The sequence below is a fragment of the Oncorhynchus kisutch genome, linkage group LG11 (assembly GCF_002021735.2).
Source record: "Oncorhynchus kisutch isolate 150728-3 linkage group LG11, Okis_V2, whole genome shotgun sequence".
Classification (NCBI taxonomy): domain Eukaryota; kingdom Metazoa; phylum Chordata; class Actinopteri; order Salmoniformes; family Salmonidae; genus Oncorhynchus; species Oncorhynchus kisutch.
The window spans coordinates 29,435,177-29,460,236 of record NC_034184.2 but is presented as its reverse complement, the minus strand read 5'-3'; the positions used below and the strand labels follow the sequence as shown (position 1 = coordinate 29,460,236).

General features: G+C 43.5%; 1 protein-coding gene across 2 annotated transcripts in view; it reads right to left on the bottom strand.

Moving 5' to 3' along the window:
* Positions 1-25,060, bottom strand: part of LOC109899776 (spectrin beta chain, non-erythrocytic 1) — a 121,523-nt gene that overhangs the window by 43,443 nt on the left and 53,020 nt on the right. For both annotated transcript variants that reach the window (XM_020495297.2, XM_020495296.2), the window contains 2 exons: positions 16,918-17,069; positions 9,777-9,950 (listed from right to left, as the gene is read on the bottom strand). In XM_020495297.2, coding sequence (XP_020350886.1) covers positions 9,777-9,950; positions 16,918-17,069 — 326 coding nt within the window. The remainder of the gene's footprint in view (positions 1-9,776; positions 9,951-16,917; positions 17,070-25,060) is intronic.

The window sequence follows — 25,060 nt, the reverse complement described above, 5'->3', positions numbered from 1 at the left end:
GGAAGAAGAGAAGCACTCTCATAGAATCCCAGTATCCCAAGTCCAACCTCAGAAAGAGACAACAGTAACTGCTGGGAGCGAAATCAAAGCTCTCTTGCAGACAGGTGGAAGCACTGAAGTCTGTCATAGCAGTAATGAAGGTGACCCTGGCTGAAGGCAACATCGAGGTTTACATGAAGTTCAAATCTGCTTAGAGGCTCTATATTGTGAGCTGCCAGCTTCTGTCCTGATAACCAGCAGTGTGGTTACTGTTCCTGCTGAAGATGGCAGCAGCATCTCCCCTCTAAGAGTGAAGAATGAAAGCACTGAGGCAGTCACACTACAACCCAATTTCAAGTTGGCCGAACTGCATCCAGTAGCTCACATAACCCACACAGAAGTCACCAGTAAAGAAGAAACCCTCAACCCTGGCCTCCTTGACTTCGGCAACTCTCCCGTTCCCCCACAATGGAAAGAACGGTTGCAAAGGAGACTGAAGGAATGGGCCAAAGTGTTTTCTTTAAACGAATAGGAGGTGGGTTGTGCAAGTGGAGTGGAACACATGCTCAGACTCACCAATGAATGACCATTGAACGAGAGGTTCAGAAGTATGGCGCCCACGGATGTAGATGATGTTTGGAAACACTTGAGAGAGCTGACGGACTATCTGTCTGTCTGTCAGGGATCAAGTAGTTCTCCATCCTTGATCATTGCAGTGGCTATTACCAGATCCCCATGCACAAGGCCAACAAGGAGAAGACTGTGTTTATCTGTCCTCTTGGTTTCTACCAATTAGAGAGGATGCCTCAAGAAGTCACTGGAGCCCCAGCTACTTTCCAACTATTAATGGAGAAGGCTGTCAGCTACATGAACCTCCTTGTGTGCTGGTCTACCTGGACAACCTCGTCGTGTTTGGGAAAACCTTGGAGGAACATAAGGAAAGGCTGATGAAGGTCCTGGACCAGAAAAACGCAAGGCCCTCCAGTCATTTCTGGGTTCTGCGGATACTTCTGGAGGTCCGTGAAAGGATACGCTGTCCAGAAGTTATGCCCCCAAGACGAAAAATGGCAAGCCTATCACTCCCCCTGGAGTAAACTACCTAAAGGAGAAAGAGCTGTTTAGAGAACTATGGATAGCAGAGTGTGAGAGAGCCTTCCAGAACATCATTGAATGCCTCACCAGCTCACCTGTGCTCGCATTTGCTGTCCCTGAGGCTTGTCCAGGACAGAGAATAAATATTCAGCGCACAAGCTTGAGTTCCTGGGGTTAAAGTGGGCCATGTCGGACAAGTTTCATGATTATCTGTACGGAGCAAAGCTCTTGGTGCCCACGGACAATAACCACTTCACCTACGTGCAAACCACGGCCAAGCTGAATGCCACAGGCCAGAGGTGGATGACCACTCTCACCAACTACAAGTTCAAGTTGCAGTACAGGCCAGGGCGAGTGAACATTGATGCCGACTCCCTGTCAGGATGCTCACACATCAGTGCTGAAGAGGATGGAGACTGGGTTGAAATCCCCTCATCAAGGGAGTCAGAGCCATTTGCCGAGTAATGACTGCCAAAGTCTCTTCAGGCAGTATCTCTGAGAGGGCAACAGTGAACATAGGAGTCCCGCCCGGGGCTGTCCCTGAAGCCTTTGTGAAATTCACTGCTCTGAAGATGGATGGACTTTCCTGCCTGAGTCCTGAGGATCTGTGATGCTCACAGCTCTGGGACCAAGTGATATCCACCGTCAGCCAGGCCCTGGGGTTAAGAAAGGAACCCTTCCTAAGCAGAAACACAAACCCAGAAGAAGCCTTTCTCGTGAGGTCATGAAACATGCTGTACAAGGAAAGGATGTTTAAGTCCAAGGTCCCCAATTACAAACAGGTGTCAAATAAAGGGAGACAAGGCCGACAGAACAGGAACTTTTGATGACACGTCCTTCTGAGAAACTGGATGAGTTTGGATATGTTTTGGAGGGGTGATGGCTTGGATGGTGATGGCTCGAATAATCAGTCATCTGAGCCAATGGCAGAGCCATAGATTTAATCCCAGTGACATTTAGCAGACTGCACCCGGTCATACGAGGACAAGACTTACTTCCTGCTCTCAGAGCTCAGCGGAGCAAAACTAAGGTGATTTTAGAGGAGGGAGGATGCTACACAGCTAAGATGGAGCTCATACATTAGTGAAGAGGAGTCTGAACAGATTCAATGTAAAGTCAGTGAGCTAAGAAGAGATAACCTGATAACCTTCTACACCTGCATTGCTTGCTGTTTGGGGTTTTAGGCTGGGTTTCTGTACAGCACTTTGAGATATCAGCTGATGTACGAAGGGCTATATAAATAAATTTGATTTGATTTGATTTGATAAAGAACCCGCAGTTTTTTGGAAGCTAAAGATAAAAAGCTGTAAGAAACAAATTAAGTAGCACAAACCTCTTGGAATGAGATGAAAGCAAAAAACTCTACAGAAGCAGGCAGGCAGAGCGAGGCGGGTGGAAAGGACAGGACAGGCAGAGCAGTGACTGTATGCTAGCAGGATAGTCCATATCTCAAAACATCTTCCATTATTGGATTAATTGGTATAATTTATGGTAAAGCCTCAACCATTAGCTACCTCTTCCAATGACAACATTTTTATTGTTTTGTGTGAGTACAGCCCCTGCGATAAAACGCCCAGTGATATCCACCATCAGCCAGGCCCTGGGGTTAAGAAAGCAGCCATTCTTAAGCAGAAACACAAAGCCAGAAGAAGCCATTCTCCTGGGGTCACGGGACATGCTCATACAGAGATGGATGCTGTACAGGAACCCCAAGACCTCCCATCCAGTTTGACAGAGACAGCTGGTCCTGCCCCAAGAGTACCACCATGCTGTTATGAAGTCATTGCATGATGATATGACTGGCCCAAGCAAGTTTTTACTGGCCTTGCATGTCTCGCGACATTGAGCAACACTGCATGAACTGTGCAAGGTGTATCCATTGGAAGACACTACCCCCATGGGCCGCTGAGCTTGTCAACATCACCCATGGAGCTGGTCTGCATCGACTTCCTGACAGTGGAGAATGACAGCAGAAACATCAGCAACATCCTCATCATTACAGACCACTTCACCCACTATGCCCAGGCATACCCTACCAAGGATCAGCTTGTAAGCAAAGTGGCCAAAGACGTGGGAGAAGTTCTTTGTCCACTACAGTCAAGGAAGATACTTTGAGAGCCGACTGATCCACCAAATGCTAACCCTTGTGGGGGTAAAGAAGTCAATAACCTCTCCCTATCATCCTCAAGGGAACGCAAAGGTGGAATGCTTCAACCCTATGCTGCTGAACATGCTTGGCACTCTGGGTCCAAGCAGAAGTCCACCTGGGGCCAGCATATAGCTCACCTTGTGCACGCCTACAACTGCACAAAGAACGACTCCATTGGTTTCTCACCATACCACCTCATGTTTGTTTGGGAGAGAGTTAAGGCTACCAGTCCACCTGTGTTTCGGAGTGAGCCCTGATGGAAGCCCTTCAAGTGACTAACTGCAGTACACAGTCAAGCTCAAAGACCAGCTACATGAGGCATACAACCTTGCATGAAGTGCTGCTGGAGAACCGAACAGTCCACAGGGAGCGTTGCTATCCAGTCCCCATCCCCTTGCTGTCGGATGGATTTGAGGCAGAGGAAAGCAATTCAGAGGATGACCTTACCAGGCAGTTTCTAAATCCAGAGGCTACAGTTTTTGCCCCAAAACCTAAAGGAGCCACAGGAGATGAACTGGAAAGTGATCCTGAAGGAGGAAACTGTCCTGCCCTCCAGGTCAACAGTGGACACTCGGGCCACCCCAAAACTGCCAGTAGTTAAGCAGTCTTGTGATGAGTTAGGTACACCTCACAACACTACTGTAGTACACTGAGGTATATGGGTATTTTGCAGCATCTTTGGTATGAAAAGGGTAGCAAAGGTATAAGTACTGCTGATGTTTTGAGAAGCATTCCTTTTGGAGTTATTTTATTTTTCTTGGATGAAACATGGTCTATGTTTACATGTGTATCTGTGTACTTTTACAATGTCAAGCTCTTACATGCTGACAATTCTGTGTAAATATTAACCTATTTCATAATTTTGAGGTCAAAGGTGTAGGGACTTGTTGGGAAGTTTCTTTTGTAAGGGGTGTATGTAACCCCCTGGTTACTTTGTTGTTTTTTAGCCCGGACTGTATTATTTACTGTGTGCTGACATTGTTGCATGTGGGACACATTTGTGAGATGGACCGATTGCTAGCCAACAGTGTGATGCGCTTGAGAGAAGACTCAAAAAAACTACAAGCAAACAACATTTGCTAATTAGTTGCTTCAAGGAGTTACAGTTGTGTAACTCGCTCACCAGTGCAAATGTAGTATATAAAAGTACACCAGTATGTGGAGACCCATTCAAATTTGTGGATTCTGCAATTTAGCCACACCCGTTGTTAACAGGTGTATAAAAATCAAGCATACAGCCCTGCCATCTCCATAGACAAACACTGGCAGTAGAATGGCTTGTACTTAAGAGCTCAGTAACTTTTAATGTGGCATAGGATGCCACCTTTCCAACAAGTCAGTTTGTAAAATTTCTGCCCTGCTAGAGCTGCCCTGGTCATCTGTAAATGCTGTTATTGTGAAGTGGAAATGGCTAGGAGCAACAACGGCTCAGCCGCGAAGTGGTAGGTCATACAAGCTCAAAGAATGGGATCGACGAGTGCTGAAGCCCGTAAAAACTGTCTGTTCTCGGTTGCAACACTCACTACCGAGTTCCAAACTGCCTCTGGAAGCAACATCAGCACAAGAACTGTTCGTCAGAAACTTCATGAAATGGGTTTCCATATCCGAGCAGCCGCACACAAGTCTAAGATCACCATGTGCAACGCCAAGCATCGGCTGGAGTGGTGTAAAGCTCGCCTCCATTGGACTCTGGAGCAGTGGAAACACGTTCTCTAGAGTGATGAATCATGCTTCACCCACAAATCTGGGTTTGGCAGATGCCAGAAGAAGGCACTATGCATCTGGGCATGTAGCGAACTGTAAAGTTTGGTGGAGGAAGAATAATGATCTGGGCTGTTTTTCATGGTTCAGGCTCCTTAGTTCCAGTGAAGGGAAATCTTAACGCTACAGCATACAATGACATTCTAGACAATTGTGTTTCCAAATTTTTGGCAAGCGTTTGGGGAAGGCCCTTTCCTGATTCAACATGACCATGCCCTCAAGCGAGGTCCACACAGAAATGGTTTGTTGAGATCGGTGTGGAAGAACTTGACTGGCCTGCACAGAGCCCTGACCTCAACCCCATCGAACACCTTTGGGATGAATTGAAACGCCAACTGTGAGGCAGGCCTTATCGCCCAACATTAGACGCCGACCTCACTAATGCTCGTGGCTGAATGGAAGCAAGTCCCCATAGCAATGTTCCAACATCTAGTGGAAAACCTCCCCAGAAGAGTAGAGGCTGTTATAGCAGGAAAGGGTGGACCAATTCCATATTTATTCCCATGATTGTGGAATGAGATGTTCGACTAGCAGGTGTCCACATACTTCTTTCATTTGAGTTGTCCCATTGTAACCGTTTTGTTTTTTGTGGTTTTCATAAAAAGGAACTGTGTCGAGCCATATCAGTGTGTTTCATTGGGACAGCCATAGGTCCATTGACTAGTGGTTCCCATTTGCACGCTGCATAATCTGGGTAGCCATTTGATTAGCTGTTCAGGAGTCTTATGGCTTGGGGGTAAAAGCTGGTGAGAAGCCTTTTATTCCTAGACTTGGCACTCCGGTACCACTTGCCATGCGGTAGCAGAGAGAACAGTCTATGACTGGGGTGGCTGGAGTCTATGACAATTTTTAGGGCCTTCCTCTGACACCGCCTGGTATAGAGGTCCTGGATGGCAGGCAGCTTAGCCCCAGTGATATACTGGGCCGTATGTACTACCCTCTGTAGTGCCTTGCGGTCGGAGGTTGAGCAGTTGCCGTACCAGGCAGTACCATGCTCTCGATGTTGCAGCTGTAGAACATTTTGAGGATCTGAGCATCCATGCCAAATCTTTTTAGTTTCCTGAGGGGGAATAGGCTTTGTCGTGCCCTCTTCACGACTTTCTTGGTGTGTTTGGACCATGTTAGTTTGTTGGTGATGTGGACACCAACAAACTTGAAGCCCTCAACCTGCTCCGCTACTGCCCCGTCGATGAGAATGGGGGCGTGCTCGGTCCTCCTTTTCCTATAGTCCACAATCATCTCCTTTGTCTTGATTACGTTAAGGGATAGGTTTTTATTCTGGCACCACCCTGCCAGGTCTCTGACCTCCTCCGTATAGACTGTCTCGTCATTGTCAGTGATCAGGCCTACCACTGTTGTGTCGTCTGCAAACTTAATGATGGTGTTGGAGTCGTGCCTGGTCATGCAGTTGTGGGTGAACAGGGAGAACAGGGGACTGAGCACTCCCCCCTAAGGGGCTCCAGTGTTGAGGATCAGCGTGGCAGATGTGTTGTCACCTACCCTTACCACCTGGGGGCAGCCAGTCAGGAAGTCCAGGATCCAGTTGCAGAGGGAGGTGTTTAGTCCCACGATCCTTAGCTTAATGATGAGCTTTGAGGGCACTATGGTGTTGAACGCTGAGCTGTAGTCAATGAATAGCATTCTCACATAGGTGTTCCTTTTGTCCAGGTGGGAAAGGGCAGTGTGGAGTGCAATAGAGATTGCATCATCTGTGGATCTGTTTGAGCGGCATGCAAATTGGAGTAGGTCTAGGGTTTCTGGGATAATGGTATTAATGCAAGCTATGACCAGCCTTTAAAAGCACTTCATGGCTACGGGTCTGTAGTCATTTAGGCAGGTTACCTTAGTGTTCTTGGGCACAGGGACTATGGTGGTCTGCTTGAAACATGTTGGTATTACAGACACAATCAGGGACATGTTGAAAATGTCAGGGACGACACCTACCAGTTGGACAGCACATGCCTGGAGCACCCGTCCTGTGATTTAGCTCATCTGGTAGGCTCGTGTCACTGGGCAGCGCGTGGCTGTGCTTCTCTTAGTAGTCTGTTATAGTTTCCAGGCCCTGCCACATCTGACGAGCGTCGGAGCCGGTGTAGTACGATTCAATCTTAGTCCTGTATTGGCGCTTTGCCTGTTTGATGGTTTTTCTGAGGGCATAGCGGGATTTCTTATAAGCGTCCGGGTTAGAGTCCCGTTCCTTGAATGTGGCAGTTCTACCCTTTGGCTCAGTGCGGATGTTGCCTTTAATCCATGGTTTCTGGTTGGGGTATGTACGTACAGTCACTGTGGGGACGACGTCGTTGATGCACTTATTGTAGAAGCCAGTGTCATGACATTGGCCTGGGGGTAGGTTCATGACAGTCATAAATACCTCTTTCCCCCTTTTTCCTCTCTCTACCCTACTGATTTTACATTTGCAAAACCCTTGGTTAACATAGAGATTCTGGGAACATCAGTAAGTGGGGGGAAATGAACTATATTCTGGTAATCCGACCAATTGAACATATGTGGTGGTACTTAATGAATATGATGTCAGTTCGGTTGTCATCTGAGACATTCTCATCAATAAGAAGATGACAAACTCTACAGTGGAAAGTCTACACATCAGAGTTAGATTCACATGGAATTGTTGTTCAATTTAAATGTTTGAATATGAAATCATTCGTGATGGGATGAAATGTGATTTTAGCTTCTAAAATGTGAGATTTGGGTTTTCATAAGGTAGGGCTCTGCTCAATCAGTGGCCCGCCCCTGTGAAGGGACATGGGCTATAAAACTTTTCAAACACGCCCTCCTCTCCCTTCCTATATAAAGCCTTGACGACAATGTAACCTCCTGTTCCGAGGATGTGAGGACGACGGTCCGATGTCAGAATGGTTCAGATAATAACTACAGAATGAAGCCAACCTCAGCGTGAGCTTTGGTTGAGAACTTTGAACTCTTATTCACTACAGAAGTGATACCTCCTAGCCGTTGAGTTAGCAACAGCAGCTGCAAACGCAGGTTAGGAAGGAACAGACAGAGTATTCCGTCTACCAAACAACGACGTTACTACAACATATCCAATTTACCAGCAGAGATATTCTTCAAAGGACAAAGGACTCGGTTTGGCAACACGGCCTTCCATCTACCACCAACCTACTGAAGCGCAGCTCAGAGTAAATATTTATTGCATTTTCCTTTTCCAAATGGGCGGTAATTTAGAATGCATAAGATATTGTATTTACGATAGCACAGCTTCACCCTTTGTTCCTCAGTCTTCCTGCTCTTTCACCCAGACCCTTTTCTTTTGTGTAACAAGCTGTCATATCTGTTCCGCCCCCTAGGGACGTTTTCCTTTATGACGTCATTTGAAATCGAGGTATAATTCATTCTTTGTATATATAATTCTGTGTGATTAGTTAGGTATTTAGTAAATAAATAATGAAACCCAATTTTGTATTGCTGATTCAACTTGTTAGGCGGGGTTCGTGCAGATAACCAAGAATTTACAACTTTCAGATGAGACTGAATTAAGGTGACGATTAATATTGACTGCATTTTGATGTAAAATATTACTAGGTCTTTAAGAGCTTATTGTAACAGCTCTTAAGATAACAGCTCTATAAATATTATTTTGTTGTTCCCGACTCTCTAGTTAATTACATTTACATGATTAGCTCAATCAGGTGATATTAATTACGGATAAATTATTTTATAGAATAGCATGTCATATCACTTAATCCGGCATAGCCAAAGACATGACACCAGTGACTGATGTGGTGTACTCCTCAATGCCATCAGAGGAATCCCGGAACATATTCCAGTCTGTGCAAAACAGTCCTGTAGCTTAGCATCTGCGTCAACTGACCACTTCTTTATTAACCAAGTCACTGGTGCTTCCTGCTTTAGTCCTTGCTTGTAGGCAGGAATTAGGAGGATGGAATTATGGTCAGATTTGCCAAATTGGCGGGGGGGGGTATGCGTTTCTGTGTGTGGTGTAAAGGTCGTCTAGAGTTGTTTTCCCTCTGGTTGCACAGTTAACATGCTGATAGAAATTAGGTAAGACTGATTTCAGTTTTCCTGCATTAAAGTCCCCAGCCATGAGGAGTGCCACCTCTGGGTGGGAGTTTCCTGTTTTCATGGTATTTTGTCAATATATCACGGCCAAGGGCTGTTCTTATGCATGACGCAACACGGAGTGCCTGGACATAGCCCTTAGCAGTGGTATATTTTGGCCATATACTGTACTACAAACCCCTGAGGTGCCTTATTGCTTTTATAAACTGGCTACCAATGTAATTAGAGCTGTAAAAATAAATGGTTTTGTCATACCCATGGTATACGGTCTGATACCACAGCTGTCAGCCAATCGGCATTCAGGGCTTGAACCACCCAGTTTCTAACACCTACTAGATGAAGGCACTGCACTATTTTATTCAAGGTTAGGCCCGCCCAGTCCGCACTCCTTTTCACACAAATTCACACCCACCCACATTCCTTGCCATCTACTGTACATTTTCACACACATCGGTGGATCTAAGTAGACATTTTTTTATCCACACAGCTTATAAAATGAAATCCCTTAACCAACTGTGCACTCTCACATTACAGTTTTTTCTTTCTTTTTTTTTTACAAATAACCATTCAAATGCTCAAATAAAATACTTGTTGAAAAAAGTGTTTTAAATACCAGATACCCAAATACACATGTATTTAAGCCCAGGTCTGATTAGCACATGCAAAATACGTTATTGAAAGAGAGAGAGCGAAAGCGTGCGAGAAACGAGAGAGGAGTACTGGGTGGTCAGCTGACCTGGAAGCGGAGGATGATGGTCCAGATGAGGCCAAGGGTGAGGCGGTGGTTGCCGTCGACGATGTCATGAGAGCCCATGTTTTCTAGGTGGACCCTCTGCTCCTTGAGGAACTGCAGGGCCTTGTCCACGTTCTCCAGGCAGTGGATACGCATGCGCCCCTTAGTGGGCTTGGGCTGCAGAGGGGAAAGAAAGAGTTGCATAGGTGGTATTAACACAGGCAAATTACATTAGTGTCACTCAAACTCTTCATGTAACTGATATTCTACTGCCAACAATCTAAACTGTTTGGTTTTGTGTATTGTAACTTGAGGCAGGACTCCCTTGGCTGATGACCTACTTAGCAGACTTCTTTAATCCTTGAGGTAGGCAGATTTAGGATTTTCCTGTGTCTATTACACAACAACAATAAAAATAATGTACATTATATACAGGGACATATCTATGGTACATCAGTGAATGGTGTGGCTGTTGAGGAGACTAAATTACTTGGTGATACCTTAGATTGTAAACTGTCATGGTGTAAACATTTAGATTCTATGGTTGTGAAGATGGGGAGAAGTCTTTCCATAGTAAAGAGATGCTCTGCTTTTATGACACCACACTCCAAAAAGCAAGGCTCTAGTTTGATCTTATATTGATTATTATCCAAAGAAAAACCTAGTTAAGCTGCAGCTGGCCCAAAACAGAGCGGCACGTCTTACTCTTCATCGTAATCAGAGGGCTAACATGAATACTAAGCATGCCAGTCTCTCTTGGCTAAGAGTTGAGGAAAGACTGATGGAATCACTTCTTGTTTTTATAAGAAACAATGTGTTGGAAAATCCAAAATGGTTTGGATAGTCAACTTACACAGCACTGACACAAACACTTCCCCCACCAGCCATGCCACCAGGGGTCTTTTCACAGTCTTTTCACAGTCCCCGGGGCCAACAAATTAAAGGAAACGTACAGTATTATTCAAAGCCTTATTCAAAGCCATGAGTGCGTGGAACTCCCTTCCATATCATATAGGGCAGGTGAACAGCAAACCTGGTTTCAAAAAACAAATAAAACACTTCACGGCACAACGCCTCTCCGCCATGTGACCTATTTGTTGTGTGTATGTACTAACATATGTGTAACTGATCGATGTACACACGCACACTACATGTAAATGTTTTTAAATTTATGTAAATTGTAAAGTATTTAATCTGTAATGTATTTTTCGTTATGTGTCGAACCCCAGTAAGACTGGCTGTCGTCATTGGCGTCAGTTAATGGGGATCCTGATATATCAAATACCCCATAACGTAAAAGTGGAATTATGTTTTTCAGAATTTGTACAAATTAATTCAAAATGAAAAGCTGAAATGTCTTCAGTCAAGTATTCACCCCCTTTGTTATGGCAAGCCTAAATAAGTTCAGGAGTAAAATGTGCTTTTAAGTCACATAATAAGTTGCATGGACTCAGTGTGCAATAATTGTATTTAACATCATTTTTTAATGACTACCTCATCTCTGTACCCCACATATACAATTATCGTAAAAGGTCCCCCAGTCGAGTAGTGAATTTCAAAGACAGATTTAACCACAAAGTCCAGGGAGGTTTCCAATGCCTTGCAAAGGAGGGAACCTATTGATAGATTGTTTTTTTTCTGTTTTTTTAAAACCGAATATCCTTTTGAGCATGGTGAAGATATTCATTACACTTTGGATGATGTATCAATACACCCAGTCTCAAAAAAGATACAGGGCTACTCATTTTCTTCTTGCTTTCAAATAGGCACATTTTTCTCTTCTCTCCCCTGCAACTCTTTCCTGGGTCCTTGGTGTACAAGATAAAGTAGTGCTGTTTTCCATCAATATACCCAATAAAATAATGGTTAATAAACAACTCTAAGGGGGTCCTATAAAATATGTGATTTCCCCCGCCAAAATGTGTCTTTTGTATTTTCCCAAAAATCTTTCCTGCTTTTATATATTTTTTGTTTTCACTCTCAAAATTAAAATTGTTCATTTTTTGGGGGTCTGGAAGAAAACTGAACATTTTATATTTAATTGTAATTCACCTAGCAAGCAAGGAATGTGCTAACATGCCGGTCTAGCAATGGTTATGTACTGTTGCTGCTCATTTCATGGCAAAGTTTGCAAATAACAAATACAAATGATATACTTACTCATGATATACGCTAATCTGCCAGGTTAGCCTACTTTGCAGGTGACATTTAATTGAGAAGGTTTTGGGGGAAAGTATTTCTGTCAACCCACAAGACAGTTATCACATCAACTTGCTACACATGGGGTGATTGACAAAACGCACCCACCACAGACAGACAGATGGGCAATATTGCTGGATATTAATTGGCAGATATTGTGTTAGGTTTGGCTTTTTAAGCCAATAATGGCTAACCAGGGGTGGGATAATGTCAATGTGGCGTTGATTAGATAGTAGCTGAGAGCTTGCGCTGTCTGATACCTGTGAGATGTGTTTATGACAGTTTGCAATGGAACATCTGAAAATTGCTTGTACTTTCAGAATTGTTTGGTGAGCTACTCATAGGTGGGCTGTGAGCTACTGGTAGCTTGTGATCAATCTGTTGGAGACCCCTGCATTAATGAGCACCACTCTCTATATTTTCAAGCATAGCGGCAGCTGCATCATGTTATGGGTATGCTTGTAATCTTAAAGGACTGGGGAGCATTTCAGGATGAGAAAGAAATGGAAAGGAGCTAAGCACAGGCAAAACCCAGAGAAAAAAAACTGGTTCAGTCTGCTTTCCACCAGAAACTGGGAGATAAATTCACCTTTCAACAGGACAAACTAAAACACAAGGCCAAATCTACACTGGAGTTGCTCACCATGAAGACAGTGAATGTTCCTGAGTGGCCGAGTTACAGTTTTGACTTACAGTAAATCTGCTTGAAAATGGCAAGACTTGAAAATGGTTGTCAAGCGAAGATCACAACCAATTTGAGAGCTTTAAGTCTTTTGAAAAGAATGAATGGGCAAATGTTATACAATCCAGGTATGCAAAGCTCTTAGATACTTACCCAGAACAGCTCACAGCTGTAATCACTGCCAAAGGTGATTCTAACAGGGGTGTGAATACTTATGTAAATGAGATATTTCTGTATTTAATTTCCAATAATTGTGCAATGTTTTCTAAAAACACATTTTCACTTTGTCATTATTGTGTGTAGATGGGTGAGAAAAATGTTTTTTAATCCATTTCGAATTCAGGCTGTAACACAACAAAATGTATAATAAGTCAAGGGGTATGAATACTTTCTGAAGGCATTGTATGTCCAGAGACAGGTCATCTAAAGCTTTCCCAGGATTAGAGCCCATTCTCTATGGGTCATGACCTAGGAAGTACCCAGGGCCTGAACTTGTTGGGACAGCTGGAGAATACCAGTGGATATCTCCGCTGCCCAACATAAATAACACCAAACCAGAGAGATACCCATCTGGCACTTTAATGTAGTGTTTTGTGGAGTGAACTCTAACATGGAATTCCTACTCTTCATGAAACAGTTGAAAAATGGTGGCTGGCTTGAATTCAGTCGTCTGACTTGAGATCATTTAGCAGGATGTTGTTCACTTCCCCACTGTTTCGCTCTCAAAGATCTCATTGATCATATCTGCCTTCCTTTCCTCCATCATAGAAAATCAACTGACATTTTTCCGTTTTGTTGTAGTTTCTTTTGCCTTACTTCCTCGAAACAGCCAAAAGAGAGGGAAGGACAAAGGACTCATATTTTGAAGGGACCACAGTAGACTGCATTCACTGGGAGTGAGTTGAAGCTGTGGTCAGATCTTTCTCACAGCGAAGCCCTGTGAGCTCCCTCAATGGAGGATCTTGGCACGTTCCACTGGAAATCACAAGGCAGAGGGTGATGGGGGGATTAAAGTGGTAGGGGCTGTAATCGGCCTTAATTGAGTTTTGATTCCAGAGCTGTCTGGACGAGTCCATCAGAGAGCTGCCTTTCAAAAGCCACTGATGGTGAAGGGAGGGGTGAATGAGCCAAATTGAGACATAGTTAATCAAACCTATCAGCGCTAACTTTGCTAAACTTTCTTTTATCGGCAATCCTGCCATGATAATTACTTCTCTCCCCTCCTTCAGCACAGCTGCTAAGATGGAAAAGTTCAGTATGAAGCTTGCTCTCTAACGTCACATGCGTAGTACTATTACTACTACTACTATAGTCAGTAATTATGTTTTGGTTTTGCCTTAATCTCTTTGACGCCAGTCTGGGCATAAGGTCTAACCTAGCTTGGCCTCTAGCATTCTGTAAGCACTCAGCCTGTCTTTGTGTAACCACATGCTATACTGCAACTTGCTCGGTGCATTGACTGTATAATTGGATCTGCATTAGTGTCTTTGTGGTACATGTAGGTTTTTTAAAACGTGTATTTCTGTGTTTGTCAGATGCCTGGGTGGATCGCTCCGTGTACATTTGTGAGTGTGTCTGGTAGTGTATATTTCCATGATGTTTCCATGCGAGACAACAGGATCCATGTAACCTAATATATGTGACCCAGTCTGAACCTCTAGCAGAGCGTAAACCAATAGGACACGCTACTACTATCCACTTCACCCTTATATCTTTCTCTGCTCTATCCTCAACCGAACTGCTCATAACCTCTCCATAGTATACAGGTAAAGACCATGACTTTACCAGGGCTGCTTTGAATACATTCTGTCCCAGAGGTGGAGAGAGTAGTTAAGGTGTGTCTGGTTTTATAAATGTTGACTCTGTAAGACAAGGGAGTTATCTGTATATAACGTGTAACATAGCTATATACATCAGAGTGGGTGAGAGTTGAGTGAGATAGACGGGTTTGTGGTTAGCAACAAAACCGACGAGTGGGCAACTATGGGGCAAAACAGACTGGGCTGGCTTCGACTGCTGATAACATGTAAGCTATGGGGCAAAACAGACTGGGCTGGCTTCGACTGTTGATAACATGTAAGCTATATTTCATCTTCAAATGTTTAATGAAAACAAATACATTTGCACAATGAGCAGTTGTTGTCTCTAAAATACATTGTTACAGTTAACTAGCTAGAGAATTTGAGCCATATTAGCATAGACATGATATCAGTCAAAACAACTCAAAACAAGACATGATATCAACAACAAGATAAAACAAGCTGAAAAGAGCTAATTCTGATTCCCCACAAGGCAGCTTCTTGTCATTGATGCTAGCCATCTGACCTTTCAGAATCATAACAATACACACCTTTCGGACACATTGAACAGCACACATCATTTTCATGAAGTTGTCAGCCAACCCGTCTATACTGCTGAACCACAAACGTAGCACAGATTAGACCCGATATTCCTATGCTGTCCCTTAAACGACATAGCCACGTTAATTTGTATTGACGAAAACCTATAAAACTAGTAATTAAACAGACTTCAAAAACACAGGTCTCTGTTTGGCTTTCATACTTTGTTCGCTCATCACCTGATGCACAAGACGGATATACATGCAGTCGAAGTCTTGCAGCCGAAGTCTTGCAGGTGTTTACAAGGTTTTGCGCATGTGCCAGGTGATAAAAATCTCAACACTAGTACGAGCCCAAGAACGTACTTTTTTAGTCCGAGTACCTTACATGTTATGTTCAGAAGCGAATTGGCTCTGGCAGCCAAAACAACTAAATACAGATAAACGGGAATGGATTCTCATTTGCTGTACTGTTCTAAAATCAAAGCCCTCTACTTTCATAGCACATAAAATAATTTCACAAATGCTAAATATACAATTACTGTATCTGTTTTAACCGGTTTTAACTTCACAGTTGCAGCTGACAATATCTTTCAGTTACAACACTGTGGCGTTCTTCTTCCGTTACACACAGTTGGTCGGAGAAACAGAATGCTTATAAGTACTCCTGTGGATACTTTTTCTCAAATTCCTACTCACAAAAGGACAAACCGAACAATTGGTAGAGTAAATTGAAATTAAATTATATTCAACATTCTTGTTTTGTGAGAGGAAGATTTACCGTCTAAGTTCAACTAGTAATTAAACTACATTTCGCAGAAGCTTTGTGGAGGTTGAACTAAATAAAAATCTAGGTAGTGTTTTCAGTAGTTAATTACTTTTTTGCCATGTAGCGTGTAGCTAACACCTAGAACTACACCCTACTTTTTTACGCTAATATAAAACAAAATATGGGTGAAGTAGGCAAGAATTATATATTTTTTTCATCTTTAGTTAAGTAAACTATATTTTTCTTAAGGGTAGCTGAACTTCTTTCGTGGTTATGTAGTTGATAGTTTTGTAAACTATGACTTCAGGATATCTTCCCCAACACTTCTGATATCATGCAAAGCACAAATAAGATCGTAGTAAGAGAAACAACTACAAATAAATACTCAAGTTGAAAAATACAAGTAACTGACAAAATAATGGAAAAACCTGAGAAAATTAGGGATAAAAAGTATATTGAAAGCAGGTGCTTCCACACAGGTGTGGTACCTGAGTTAATTAAGCAATTAACATCCTATCATGCTTAGAGTCATGTACAAAAATGCTCGGCAGGCCATTATTTTTGTAATTATTTTGGCGACCATGGCTATGTCAACATAGGATGACAATGCTCCCATCCATAGAGCACGAGTGGTCACAACGGTTTAATGAACATGAAAACAATGCAAACCAAATGCCATGCCAGTCTCAGTCACCAGATCTCAACCCAATTGAACACCTATGGGAGATTCTGGAGCGACGCCTGAGACAGAGTTTTCCACCACCAATAAAACACCAAATTATGGAATTTCTCGGGGAAGAATGGTGTCACACCCCTCCGATAGAGTTCCAAACACTTGTAGAATCTATGCCACGGTGCATTGAAGCCGTTCTGGCTCGTAGTGTCCCAACGCCCTATTAAGACACTATGTTGGTGTTTCCTATATTTTGGCAGTTACCTGTATGTGTGCCCTGTAAAATCAGTGAAGAAAATGAGCTATGCATGGGCCTAATGTATAAATAATTACATATACTGTAGGTTTAGAACCAGAGGGAACAGCATTTTAACCTTTGAAGTTTGTTTAAGGTGAATATTTACTCTATATGTGACCTGGAAATCAGAGTGAAACATATACAGCACGTGCCATGTAAACCAGTCTGACAGTCTGCCAACGCACCAGTTTCTCCCCAGAGAGAACCTCCAGTAGTTTGATGAGCATGCGTCCATCTCTCAGGTCCATATAGAGGTCAGTGATCCTGCAGGACACTCTGGCTAGGTGGGAGTTGACCCACTTGGTGAAGGTCTTCTTCTGCACCGCTTCACGCTCATCTACAGGGAGGAGCAGAGAGAGAGAGAGAGATCAGGGGTTAAGTTTTACTTCTGCATTCTAGAATGGTAACATATTCACCAGGTTATCATCTGGGGGTAGAAGATGTGTAACGTATTTTACAGTTCCACTAACGTGTGCTCTTCTTTAGAGACTGACACACACACACACACACACACACACAACATCCTGCTATGATTAAGTTCTGGGGACTCAGAAAAACAGCGGCACAATATAGGCTACAAAGCTAACACTCCAGCTGTGCAGCTAACAGAGTAGAACGTGAGGGTTTGCAGGCCTCATCAGAAACAGCACATTCCACTCATCCTTCCTGTTTATGCCAGGTGTCCCTCGCTTTCCTGGGCGGAGGGTTGTTGGCCTTTGTTACTGTTCGTCTTCTGTTGAAAACATACACCAAGGCTGTCATTGTTCTTGGAAGAACTGTGTAGGGTGTAGCTTCCTCTGTCTAAGAAGTACAATGTAGCTACTGTAGCTAGCTAGCTAGCTAGCTAGCTGACTTCTTTCACAGAGTACGGTAAATATCAACATTTCACAGGCCAGGCGGGTTCTTAGTAAACATACTTGAATGCCCAATATGTTTATTACAATTGTTGTCTGAAACAGCCTTATTCGTATACACCATCTTTAAATAGCCAGTCTTGTTTGCACAAACTAAATGTTGTTAGCATAGCTGGAGTTATTCTCACAGAACAACTATATTCCTAACATAATAGTCTTGCTGCCAGATAGTCTTCTGCACATACTGTAAGCCAAGTGATATTTGTTGCGCTGGTCTCCAGTCTACTGTACATGCTATTCATGCGAGCTAGCTGCTGCTGCTAGTGTTAGCTGGTCATGTTCTCACAGGGTTGTTCTAATGTAGTGTTTCCATGCACCCTTACAAAAAAAAGATTGGCGTTTTGAAACTGCAGTAAAAGTGCAGTAACTGCAGTCGAGTGTGGTATTTTGGACGCAGTAATTGCAGAAAACTGCAGTGTACTGTATAGTTGAACTGAAGGTAAACTGCACTCTAAATTTAGTTACTGACAAATTACTGCAGTTGAGTGTGGCATTTTGGATGCAGTATTTTCAGCATACTGCAGTTATACTGCACTCTGACTACAATCTTTTTTCGTAGGGGCAAGGCAGGTGGTCTGGCCCAGGCTTCTCATCCTACTGCAGACCCAATAAACATCAGTCACAACGTAGTACAGGAGCCAGGTCCAAGAGAACCAGCTGCCCCTCTGCTGCATTAGCCATGAACATCATCACGATACACACAGTCTTTTACTAACCTTGTGGGGCACACAATTGATTCCCATTCAAAATCCTATTTTCCCTAACCCCTAACCCTTAACCTAACCTTTAACCTCGAACCCTAAACCCCCTAGAAATATCCTTTTTCCTTGTGGGGGCCCGGCAAAATGTCCCCAGTTGGTCTAATTTTTTTGTATGTTAACTATTTTTGTGGGGACTTCTGGTATAGTTAAGCATGTCCAGACACACACACACACACACACACACACACACACAAAAACAAAGTGTGCCAACTGACGTCTCCGCTTCACAAGGTATTCCTCATATGAACTCAAAGCCGGTTGCCATGGAAATCTGGCTTTGAGAGGAAGTTTCACAACCTCCCTCCATCAGGGTGGGTCTCTCTCTGTCTCGCTGACTGTGAGAGATGACACCCGTTAACAAAGTGCACCGATGCACTTTCCCTTCCAGCTCCAGCCCAGCCGTTAGCTCAGAGGACGTTGCGACATCACAGCGTGACCAGACTGCTAATAAAGCAGCAGCATGACTGTGTGATATCATGTAGGTACCAAACAGCACACAGTCCAACAGCCTGACAGCCGGGTCCAAGAGATAGTAGATAGTGGCCTTTATGAGTCCCAGTGCCCAGGGCAGAGGCAGATGGAGGCGGCGAGACAGAGGGAGCTGTGTGCCCCACTGTGGGGGACCAGTCAGAGCAGCACAGAGACAATGAAGCCAGTGTTCTCTGCTCTCCATCATACCACGCAAAGCAGCATCAGACGGCATCAGGCCTTATCACTGACTAGACTAAGTAACATTCAGCTCCTTCACTGTGACACGGGCTGCATGGTTAGATCATGCCTGTGTGGCCTCAGGGGGGCTAGGTTAGTCATGACTTTGGGAATCAGGAAAAAGGCTTTGGAAATCAGGGTGATGCTGGATATTCTTAGCAGCACATAAGATACCAAACAAAAGCAACAGAATGAAAGGTAGCTTCAAATACAAAACAGTAAAGTGAAATAGCCCATTCTCAATATAAATTTTGCTTTAAGACACATGACCCTGTGTGCTGTTCAAGGTTCCAATTACTTGTTGACACAATCAGCTGCAGTTCAAAAGGGCATCAAATGTCTAAAATAAATGTGCGTTCTAAAGCTGAGATAGAGACGGATGGAGGATATGGGTGGAGCTGGACATGTCCTGAGTGTCTGTAAACAGGGTTTCCTGCAGGGGAGAGCATCTGGCCCTCACAGCAGAGCCCAGGAAAGGGAAACCCTCGGTCAACAGATATACACACGCTTGCACACACACACACACTTTATCTCAACCTGCAGCTCTCTGGCTCTGCAGAGTACAAACAGTAACCCCCTTGGACCACAATCCCAACAAGCAGTCACAGACCACTGATCAAGACCCACAAACCACAAGTCTACCAAATGATCAGACCACTGACAAGACCACAATCTGTGGACAGCTGCTATGCTATGCATGATGTCCTGATCACTGAACTGTGTGCAATCAATGTCAACTCCTTACATCAAAAATACCTAAAAGTTAAATGCTATTAGTCTGCCAAGACCAGAGTTGTTTTACTATGTGTGACTGTTGAAAGGCAGTGTTAAGTTCAAAAGTCAAAAGCAGTAATACAGTAGTAATGTACACTGTATAAAAGTGTTAAGAATATTATGTAATAGCAATACAAAGCAACGTCAAACTATCATCAGGCCTGGTAGTACATGACTTGGCCTCTCAAGTAATAGAGTCAAGGAAAAGAAGGAACTAGGAAAGAGACAAAGTTTGACGGTGAGATAAAAGACAAAATGACAGAGATGAATGTTGTCACATCCTCTCTGGCTCCTCATTAGATGATTCTAGAATTAGTGTGAGGCAGCCAGTGCACTCACACAGACACCGAATGTAAAGGAGGCATGCTATTTTTCACAGGCGTCTGCAGGGCCTTAGGTGCGAATGTTGAGCATTTCTGTGAAACGGCTCCAAAATGGACTGAGGTAATTAACAAAAGAGTTGTGAGTTGGACAAGGAAAGGATGTTTAAGTCCAAGGTCCCCATTTCCAAACCGGTGTCAAATAAAGAGACAAGGCAGACAGAACAGGACCGTTTGATGACACGTCCTTCTGAGACACTGGATGAGTTTGGATATGTTTGGGAGGGGCGATGGCTTGGATGGTGATGGCTCAAATAACCAGTCATCTGAGCCAATGACAGAGCCATAGATTAAATCCCAGTGACATTTAGCAGACTGCACCCGGTCATACAAGGACAGGACTTACTTGCTGCTCTCAGAGCTCAGTGGAGCAAAACTAAGGTGATTTTAGAGGAGGGAGGATGTTACACAGCTAAGATGGAGCTCATACATTAGTGAAGAGGAGTCTGAACAGATTCAATGTAAAGTCAGTGAGCTAAGAAGAGATAAAGTCACTGCAGTGGGAGAAAATAGAAATGTTTTTTGGAAGCTAAAGATAAAAAGCTGTTATTGACAAATTAAAGAGCACAGACCTCTGGGAATGAGATGAAAGCGAAACACTCTACAGAAGCAGGCGGGCGGAGCAGGCAGAGAAAGGCGGGTGGAAAGGACAGGACAGGCAGAGCAGTGACTGTATACTAGGAGGATAGGATCATCTTTGTTGATAGCGATGTTGTGTTTCCATAAGTGGATGAATTGGTCTAATGTATGGTAAAGCCTCAACCTTTAGCTACCTCTTCCAATTGAGCTCCAAAAAAAAGTGAAATATGACATTTTTATTGTTTTGTGTGACTACAGCGCCTGCAATAAAACGCAAACATAGAGAAAAGTTCAAATTGAGCGAGGTGTCGAAGCAGATAATCAGCCCACCCGGCTTCGATTGGGTCATTATAATTCAAAACAATGCATTCTAAAATAAATGACACGCTTTGTGTATAAGCCTGTTTGTAGAGACAGTGATAGAACAGGCTAGCCCACTCTGCTGATTGGCTACAAATACTTTCATTCTGCTAGGTAGTCAAAACCCCCACGTCTCAATGTCAAGAGAGTCGTCTTAAATTACTCAGTGGCTTATCAATAATGCTGAACCAACAGCGGGGCTATTTCCAGAGTGGCTGTAACACACTGTCTGTGTGTGTGTGTGTGTGTGTGTGTGTGTGTGTGTGTGTGTGTGTGTGTGTGTGTGTGTGTGTGTGTGTGTGTGTGTGTAGGGGCAGCCCCATTTAAAGCAGCACATTGATATACGGGGTCCTCTTTGGGTCAATAATAAAGCTCACAGACACAGTCATGCATATTAGAGGTCGACCTTGACCCCAGTGTGGGGAACAAAGGTTGCCTCCGGCTATACTGGCTGGGCTGGGGTGTGGCCACATGGCTGAAACAGAGACTTGGCCAGGATATCTAGCTAGTAGCTAACCCCCTCCCCTCTCTGACTGTTCTGCCCACACATTAACTCTATACTGTACTATACGCTCTACATGTGACTTGATGTACACTTTAAAGCCAACCTCTTCAACCTCAGGAGGCTGAAGAAATGTGGCTTGGCCCCTAAGACCCTCACACACATGTACGGATGCACAATTGTGAGCATCTTGTCGGGCTGTATCACCACCTGGTACGGCAACTGCACCGCCCGCATCCGCAGGACTACCCAGAGGGTGCTGCGGTCTGCCCAACGCATCACTGGGGCCGAGAGACAGAAACTGTTTTTCAATCTCAAGGCCATCAGTCTATTAAATATACATCACTAGCCGGCTAACACCTGGTTACTCAACCCTGCACCTTAGAGGCTGCTGTCCTCTATACATATTGTAGACATAGAACACAATGTTAACATACAGCTTTACTATTTTCATTTGTTTATACTGTATTTTAGTCAATGCCACATCTTAATTTCATTATTTAAATTTTAGGTTTGTTTATTGTTGTGTTTTTTAGATACTACAGCACTGCCAGAACACAAGCATTTTGATACACATATTTAGATGTGATTGCGGGTGTATGTGATCAATAAAATTGGATTTGATCAGTGCTGGGAGTACTGAACTACATGTAGTTCAACTAGTAATTTAACTACATTTTGCAGTAGCTTGGCGGTAACTGAACATAATAAAAAATCTGGTTAACTACTGAAAACACTAACTTTTTGCCATGCAGCATTGTAGCCAACTACTGGAACTACACAACTTGTTTAGCAAAAGTGTAATATTGGTGAAGTAGGCAAGAATTTCCTTTATTTTTCTGCATCACACCTTCGTCTTCCTAATTGTCACTTAAAAACATAGTTGGTGTGTTAAATGGGCTAAATTACACATTCTGTTAACATTTGAGTCCAGAGTAATCTGTCTTGCAATTAGTCTATGACATTTCAGATTTAGATATGATAATATACAGTTGAAGTCGGAAGTTACATACACTAAGGTTGGAGTCAATAAACTATTTTTTCAACCACTCCACAAATTTCTTGTCAACAAACTTTAGTTTTGGCATGTCGGTTAGGACATCTACGTTGTGCATGACACAAGTAATTTTTCCAACAATTGTTTACAGACAGATTACTTCACTTATAATTCACTGTATCACAATTCTAGTGGGTCAGAAGTTCACATACACTAAGTTGACGGTGCCTTTAAAACAGCATGGAAATTCCAGAAAATGATGTCATGACTTTCGAAGGTTCTGATAGGCTAATTGACATCATTTGGAGGTGTACCTGTGGATGCATTTCAAGACCAACCTTCAAACTCAGTGCCTCTTTGCTTGACATCATGGGAAAATCAGCCAAGACCTCAGAAAGAAAATTGTAGACCTCCACAAGTCTGGTTCATCCTTGGGAGCAATTTCCAAATGCCTGAAGGTACCACGTTCATCTGCACAAACAATAGTATTCAAGTATAAACACCATGGGACCACACAGCCGTCATACTGCTCAGGAAGGAGACACCTTCTGTCTCCTAGAGATGAAGGTACTTTGGTGCAAACAGTGCAAATCAATCCCAGAACAACAGCAAAGGACCTTGTGAAGATGTTGGAGGAAACCAGTATAAAAGTATCTATATCCACAGTAAAAACGAGCCCTATATCGACATAACCTGAAAGCCCGCTCAGCAAGGAAGAAGTCACTGCTCCAAATCCGCCTTAAAAAAGCCAAACTGTGGTTTGCAACTGCACATGGGGACAAAGATCGTACTTTTAGGAGAAATGTCCCCTGGTCTGATAAAGCAAAGAACTGTTTGGCCATACTGACCATCCTTATGTTTGGAGGAAAAAGGGAGAGGCTTGCAAGCCGAAGAACACCATCCCAACCGTGAAGCATGGGGGTAGCATCATCACGTTGTGGGGGTGTATTGCTGCAGGAGGGACTGGTGCACTTCACAAAATAGATGGCATAATGAGTTAGGAAAATTATGTGGATACAGTGGGACAAAAAATGATCTAGTCAGCCACCAATTGTGCAAGTTCTCCCACTTAAAAAGATGAGGCCTGTAATTTTCATCATAGGTACACTTCAACTATGAAAATCACATTGTAGGATTTTTAATGAATTTATTTGCAAATTATGGTGGAAAATAAGTATTTGGTCACCTACAAACAAGCAAGATTTCTGGCTCTCACAGACCTGTAACTTCTTTAAGAGGCTCCTTTGTCCTCCCTTCGTTACCTGTATTAATGGCACCGGTTGGAACTTGTTATCAGTATAAAAGACACCTGTCCACAACCTCAAACAGTCACACTCCAAACTCCACTATGGCCAAGACCAAAGAGCTGTCAAAGGACACCAGAAACAAAATTGTAGACCTGCACCAGGCCGGGAAGACTGAATCTGCAATAACCAATAAGCAGCTTGGTTTGAAGAAATCAACTGTGGGAGCAATTATTAGGAAATGGAAGACATACAAGACCACTAATAATATCCCTCGATCTGGGGCTCCACGCAAGATCTCACCCCGTGGGGTCCAAATGATCACAAGAACGGTGAGCAAAAATCCCAGAACCACATGGGGGGACCTAGTGAATGACCTGCAGAGAGCTGGGACCAAAGTAACAAAGCCTACCATCAGTAACACACTACGCCGCCAGGGACTCAAATCCTGCAGTGCCAGACGTGTCCCCCTGCTTAAGCCAGTACATGTCCAGGCCCGTCTGAAGTTGGCTAGAGAGCATTTGGATGATCCAGAAGAAGATTAGGAGAATGTCATATGGTCAGATGAAACCAAAATATAACTTTTTGGTAAAAACTCAACTAGTCGTGTTTGGAGGACAAAGAATGCCGAGTTGCACCCAAAGAACACCATAACTACTGTGAAAAATGGAGGTGGAAACATCATGCTTTGAGGCTGTTTTTCTGCAAAGGGACCAGGACGACTGATCCGTGTAAAGGAAATAATGAATGGGGCCATATATCGTGAGATTTTGAGTGAAAACCTCCTTCCATCAGCAAGGGCATTGAAGATTAAACGTGGCTGGGTCTTTCAGCATGACAATGATCCCAAACACACCGCCCGGGCAACGAAGGAGTGGCTTCGTAAGAAGCATTTCAAGGTCCTGGAGTGGCCTAGCCAGTCTCCAGATCTCAACCCCATAGAAAATCTTTGGAGCAAGTTGAAAGTCTGTGTTGCCCAGCAACAGCCCCAAAACATCACTGCTCTAGAGGAGATCTGCATGGAGGAATGGGCCAAAATACCAGCAACGGTGTGTGAAAACCTTGTGAAGACTTACAGAAAACGTTTGACCTCTGTCATTGACAAAGGG